We start from the raw sequence: 7,377 nt of genomic DNA on the forward strand, positions 1-7,377 counted from the left end.
GACGGGGGCCGAGGCCGGTGGATGTCAGCAGACAACGAAACAGCCAGAGCAAAGCAAAACACGACCGTCTCTCTCAAGTGATAGAAGTCGATTGATGGTTATCACGTGGTAGGCACCTATGGTGACGTAGTTCACCCACTAATGGGAGGCAACCGCGGGTGGCAAGTACCATGGTGCTGTCACTTTTTTAGTTGGGGTTGCTTCCCTTATACCTAGACGGGTAGCTTTTATCAGACCTAAGCATCTCGAAGTGTGTCAATGCTATTATGTGATTCGGAGTAAGAATATGTAATTTAATTTGCCTTCAAAAAGGATGTCAGAACCGCCATTTTCACTCGCACTTGCGTTTTAGTAGTGCCACTGTATTTCCCAAGTAATGCACACTCCCTAGCTCAAGGGAAATAATGAGGCTGGTGGCTCCCTTATGTGACATAAATTCTGCGTTGAACCAAATCCTTCATCTAGCGTGCATTTTTTTGGTCAATTATGTCACCTGTATCTGTGTATAGGCAGGTAAGACAAGTTTGTCATTTTTCACCGCGTCAAAAGGGGTTGAAAAGTTGTCCAAAATTCAGCTGTTTTAGTCCGTTTTTGCATGATATTTCTGACACTATCCAAGATATCTGTACACAATTTTGCACACAGTTTCTGGGCATTAGTGGCTGGCTTATGAAGCTCCAGATTTGATATTGCTTTAGTTTTCTTGAAATTATGAATTTTTGTTATTCGCAAATATTCTTCAAAAATCAGTAGTTCAGGAAAAATTACAGATTAGAAATGATATGAACACAACACAGTTGCCTGAGGTTCAGAAGCCAGCTACTACAATGTTTATCATAACCACCAAATATTAAAAACATCATGCTAAAGGTGTTGTCAATATTGTGTCAAAAAGAGTAGAACATTTTGGCACTTTTGAAAACCTGTATTTTATAAAATAATTAATTTTCTGCACATACATTGTGGTTAAAACACTTTATAACAAAATCCATTCAATAGTGCAATTTCACACAAGTATACCAATTTTCATAAAGAAAATCTATAAGCAATTACACAAATTTGAGATTTCATAACGATTTTGCACGATCATCCTGCTTGTAGTGCCACCTTGAAACATTGCCAATCCCCAACACAGTTCAGGTTTCTTTTCAATACTCCTGACACACAAACTTTACAAGCAAAGACAAATGAAGTTATTTCAAATAAAATGATTATAAGCTGTTTCAGCCAAGCCCACTCAAATTGTATACGAAAAGCTTAAACAGTTTGCCAGATTATTCACACTAAACTGCTTTTAAAAATTACTTTGGTACCTGCACTCACAAGCATCCAGCAAGTTAAAACCAGCACAAAAATGTTTCTTATTCTCTAGGCAATAAAGCATACCAGATAAGGACATGCATGTTGAATCAAATTCAGAAATGATCCAGCCACATCAACACTTCCCGCTTACACAAATGACATACATCCTTTAATCATACCACTAGAAGCCGCAAAGATCAAAACTGTTTCTATGCAACATTTTAAAAGACATAAAAAATGAAAAATGATCTTACCATTTGCAAGCCCAGCTAAAAAGCGAACAGCCATGGCCCAATGCAGAGAGTGGACAAAGCCAAACAGGAAAGAAAAGACACCATTGAAGAGTATTGTGATCAGCAGTACCAGTCTTCTCCCCTTCAGGTCCGACAGCCAGCCCCAGAAAAAGCTGTTAACATACCAAGGTAAGTCTTGATCTCTTCAAAAGGTTAGCTAGCAGCAGCTATACTATTTATATACTTAATTCACAGACTAGTTTCATCCATGCACACACTTTGAATAACTGACAGCAAAGACCAGTCCAAGGCTCTAACAAGGAGGAATGTGCCTGCCCGTGCAGGGCCTCTTTTCTAAATCGGGTTTTGAACTTTTTAATTTTTTTTTATTGTACTGTCTGTTACGTGTTTCATTGCAGGTGGACAAGTTTATTGTTTGTTGCTTATCTCTATCGTAAAACGTCCTTTACTTTCGTTTTTTGTTTGTTTGTTTCGTTTTCGTGATTTCTTCTTTCCTCGTGTCTGCTGCGCAGAAGATACGGGAGATGGGAGGTCATCGCGTTTTGTCTCAGTTTTGCGAGTTCAGCCTTGATCAAGCAGTCTCGTGAAGTTGTTTGTTTAGCTTTTCACAAAGAACGTGGTTTTGAGTATGCTTTTCGGTTTCTTGTTTTTATGTGGTGAGCGATCACTCAGGTTTTTGTGAGTTCAGAGGTGTGGATGTTGATCAATTTTGTGTATTGGATTTGTCGTCCTATGTCCTTCAACGGAGAAAGTTATGTTGTGCGATGGTGTTGTTTGAATCTGGAATACGGTAAGGGAAAGTTATCTTTTTGTGTATGAGAAATCTTGTATTAATTGATGATGTTCTGTATGCTCACTTTTCCTTCCCTTTTTTCTTTCTTTCTCTCCCTCCGTTTGTCTGTCTGACTTTGTCTTCCTTTATCGGTTTGTCTGCTTCTCTCTTTTGTCTGTCTCTCTGTCTCTCTCTCCGTCTCTCTCTCTCTCTCTCTTTTCCTGTTTCCTTGTTTACCTCTGCCTCTCTCTGTCTCCGCTCTTTCTCGCCTTCTTTCTCATTCTCTGCCTCTCTCTGTCTCCGCTCTTTCTCGCCTTCTTTCTCATTCTCTGTGTCTCTTGCAGGTCTCTCTCTTTCTGTTATTTCTCTCTCCCTTTCTCTCTTTTCATTCGCTCTACCCTTTTTCTTTCTTCAGTTTATAAGTAAGAAATATGTGTTTAAGTTTCATAGCTGTGATTCTGTTGGGCTTATTTGTGGTTTTTGTTTTGCCCACAGTTTTTACCTCTCTCTCTACTGTCACTGATTAAAAACAAACAGACCAACGACGATGTCTGTGTGTCGGTGAGACCGAGTGTGAACGTTACCAGCATGCACCAAACAATGGGGATTCCATTCAACACACACATCACAAGCGGATCAGGGGCAGTCACAAGGAATAATTAAGTTGCAAGAAGAACAAATTTGAAGGAGAATCAGGCATCAGGGCTTGGAAAACACAAATAAATACATGCAGGGAAAAAAAATTGGGTAGCACGATTCTGTTGCTGCACACTGATATAATTACTGTGATGTTCTTAACTACACTTTAACATGGAATGTATGTATGTATGTATGTATGTATGTAGGTATGTATGTAGGTATGTATGCATGTGTGTTGGTGTGGCGGTGTGTCAGGTGTGCAAGAAAAAAGGGGTTTTTTTGTTTTGTTTTTTGTTTTTTTCATGGGTTTTATGAATTTTCTTCTCTTATTCTTTAATAATTATTAATTAATGACCTATATGTGCTGATGACCAATTTAATTTCCCTTGTTGGATCAATAAAATGTTATGAGTTATGAGTTATGAGTTATGAGTCACTATCTCCAGCAATACCACTACAGCAGTCCCTGCAATGTACGGCCCCCGGCGTGAGCGGACACCTGACATGTACGGACACATTTGCTCGGCACGGAGTGTTTTCCTTCTTTATTTGCCCCCCCTTAAACGGACACCTGCAAAACGTGGACGCGGACACTAATTTACGGTCCCAACAGTAGTTCATACCTGCAATGTACGGACAGCCGAATTTCATTGCAACAAAATCGATCGTAAACTCGGCTTGCTGCAATCGAAAAATCGGAAACGGAAGTGATTTGCATCAGCTGAGTTTTTTGTTTTTTTCCATTCCCGCGTGATCGAGAATACGCGACGAGACTTCCGGTACACTTGAAAAAGAAAGCTCATTTCGAAAAAGGCGAACGAGAAGGAAACTTGTGTTCAAACATTTTGTGACTACTGCAGCATGGCAAGCCCGAATCCCGGTAAAAGGAAGGTTCTCACACTAGAACAAAGAGTGTCTGTTTTGAAGCAAATGGACAGTGGTGTATCGTGCCGTGTCATAGCGATACAGCTAGGATGCGGAAAAAGCCAGATCGCAAAAATCAAAGGTGAAAGAAAGGAGATCGAACAAGAATGGCAGAACGGGGGGCGAACGGACAAGAAGTATGTAAAGCGACGAAAGACTGTGTACGAAGACCTCAACTCAGTTGTGTGGGACTGGTTTTGTACAGCACGGACGAAGAACATCCCTGTCAGCGGCCGGTTGATACAAGTGAGTTTTGTTGTGATGTTGTGTAATCGTCAATATTTTGAATTTGTTCATGGACTTTCCTAAAGGATGTGATTTTTATTTTGTTTGTGACTGATTGTTATTGTTGAGAGTACATGTATTTATTTAACATAATACATGTATGTGGGTTTCCCATGGAGATTTGTTTGAGCATATGTGTCAGCATTTAAAGTACTTACAGTAAATAACAATCATTTCCTATTTTTATGTGTGACATTTTTTTATTTTTATTTACATATATATATCTCAGCTACTTTACATTTTGTTTTGTTGTGATACTTTTACTTTTAATAAACATGTTGTGCACTTAGATCTTCTATGTTTGTTATTGTGTGTGTGTGTGTGTGTGTTTGAGAAGGTGCATTCTGGGTCCTGGTGCATTCTGGGTCCAAAGAGCCTCCCCTCCCTTAAGTGGACACCTGCAATCAGTGGACACTTTTGCTCTGTCCCAAGGGTGTCCGCTCATGAGAGGGACTGCTGTACCAGCCCAAATTTCCTTGAGGGAATTCTTCAAGAATGACAAGATATACCAAACTAGAGGAATACCCGGCTTCGCCGGGGTGAATCGCGAGACAGAGACAGACAGCGTGGCGGTTCACCACAATCACCTTTGAAGGCGAAGTCCTGTCAAACGGGATTGAGAATTTTAGAGCTTATTTCTAAGCCCTATATTATCTGTTATGGCTTCTCAAATGCCAGAACATACACAGACAAAAGCCACCAGACCCCATCACAAACAGAACTCTACAATCCACAGGTGTTGCCTCCACACACACACACACAGACACAGACACGTAGAGGTTACATGCCGAGTCTCAGTGATTATCAAAAATAATGGTCGAAGTTCGCGGATCATGAAAAATGCGAGCTTCAGCGAGCTTTTTCATGACCGTGAACTGAGACCATTATTTTTGATAATCACTGAGACGAGGTATGTAACCTCTTTATTCCTCCTTTCTTCAGTTATTCAAAGAAAAGAGGAGTTTTTGTGCGAAAGTTTGATCGAATCATATTCACCCAACCAGTCTACCTGCGCAGGCGATCGATTAATGCGCGGTTGTATAGTTCCGTGCAAATCATTCAATTCTGTTAACACTTCTTGTCAGTTTCCATGTTTTGAACTAAAATCAAGTACACAGTTATGTTGTCATTCTGCTGTGGCGGTAACGGCAGAAAGTGTGTGTTCTGTTCATGTTTTGGTATCGCTCAGGAAATGTTCTTTCCTGGAATGTGACTAGCAGACGAAGTTTTACACCCGTGTTCCAACGTTAAAAACTGCATGAAGTTCAGTTTTCTGGGGCAAAATAGTGTATGAAACCGCTGCATGTTCTTTAAGTTGATTAAATGTTTGCAATTGATTGCGTGTGGTCTGTTTATAAAATGAAATATTGTTGAAAACTGACCGTCGGATTGCAGTCTTGTCGATGCAGCCGAAATCTGGAAGGGGAACTACTCGTGTCGCTAGACAAAATATGAGAGTTACTTTTCCTTGGAATCTTGCAAGCGATAAACGATTGTGCACGGCAGATCTGAATTCAGAAAACAACCAAACTCATGGATTTTATATTGAGATTCATGTGTTCAAGCCTATAGTTGCTGGTTTAAATGCGGTATGGTTGTATTGTTTGCTCCAGAAATGTATATGTTGTACATTAGAGTGTTCTGAACTTTTGAGTCGCAAAAAGTAGATCCACAATGTGTAGTCTCTACCCATGAGCTATCGAGGATTCAGGCCCGTTGTTGGGTAAGTGATTTTGGTTGTTGGGTAAGTTACCGAAAAATAACTAGCCCTGCAAGTTTACAGAGAGAAAGAAGCAGAGGGGGGAATAAAGAAGCCGTATATATCTATCTATATATATAAATATATAGAGATAGATGACAGTGGATTTTTCGATAAATAGATTCGACCTTTGCACTTTTACAGTGAGGACAACTTACGGGTACATGCAAGCAAAGCCCACAACTTCTAAGGCGAACAACTCTGCAGAGTCTGCTGTGAAGGGTGATGGTAGTCTCCCTGTCACACTCGACCCCCTTTGAATGAACTTTGTCCCCAAAGTTCTGAACCATGGACCCGCCAAGCTTAGGTGGAATGGGAACAGCACGAAAATGATTCAGTGGCCTGAATATTTCATGTCGAGTCCCATCGCTGTCGACGACGCCAAATGTAACCGAGTGCCGAAACACCACAATCACCTTTGAAGGCGAAGTCCACGCAAACGGGATTGAGAATAACTGTTATGGCTTCTCAAAGGAAGGCCTGAACATACAGACACACCAAAGCCGCCAGACCACATCACAAACAGAACTCTACAATCCACAGCTGTTGCCCACACACACACACAAACACACACAGAGAAGCCGTATATATGTATATCTATATCTATAAATATATAGAGATAGATGACAGTGTATTTTTCGCGTGGCTATAAATTGATTCGACCTTTTCACTTTTACAGTAAGGACAACTTACGGGTGCAATGAAAGCGTTCTGGACAGTGCAGTGACATTCTAAAAATAGTAACGTAGTAACGGGAATATGGATTGACGCCACACGAAGGAAGGGAGATAAACGCTGAAAACACTGGAGAAGATAAGGAAGAGTTACTGGGAATGGATCCAGAGAAAAACCAAAATCGGTTCAGCGCTGCGCGCTGAGAGCACGTGTTGAAATATCTCATCGATGAGGTTGTGTCCGGGGTGTAGCTGAATACGGTCTCCAAATTTGAAAAAGATCCACCGAGAACTTTGGCCGTGCATCGCGGACACACACACACACACACACACAGACAGACAGACAGACACAAGTCGTATATATATACTCGGAGGCAAAAGAAACACAAATAAAGGATGCGTTAATTAAACCTTTATGGACTTGAAATAAAAAGAAAATAATGATACTAGCATGTCCTGCACGTGTTGTTTTAGCGGTCTTATCTTGTCAGAACCGTGTTTGCCGTTATCTGGGTCACACGTGAGGTCTTGTTGACGGGGATCCCAAACCGTCATGGGGACCACTTTCAGCACATGCACAATGTGGAAAAGCAGCTTTTCGTGTTCAGAGTGTTCAGGCAAGCTGTACCATACTCACAAAACTGTTACAACATTCATTTCTGTGACACAGGCGCGATGCCGAGACTATCACCAGATCAGCGCCAACAGGCGATCGGGAGACTTGATGCCTGACAATCAGTTCAGCAAGTTGCTAGGGCATTTGGAGTA

The 7,377-nt window shown here is 41.0% G+C and overlaps 1 protein-coding gene across 1 annotated transcript in view; it reads right to left on the minus strand.

Moving 5' to 3' along the window:
- The window catches only part of LOC138977045 (uncharacterized), a 100,855-nt gene that overhangs the window by 78,274 nt on the left and 15,204 nt on the right, over positions 1-7,377 (minus strand). The window contains exon 5 of the mRNA XM_070349949.1: positions 1,557-1,708. Coding sequence (XP_070206050.1) covers positions 1,557-1,708 — 152 coding nt within the window. The remainder of the gene's footprint in view (positions 1-1,556; positions 1,709-7,377) is intronic.

This window comes from Littorina saxatilis, linkage group LG9 (genome assembly GCF_037325665.1).
Source record: "Littorina saxatilis isolate snail1 linkage group LG9, US_GU_Lsax_2.0, whole genome shotgun sequence".
Lineage (NCBI taxonomy): Eukaryota > Metazoa > Mollusca > Gastropoda > Littorinimorpha > Littorinidae > Littorina > Littorina saxatilis.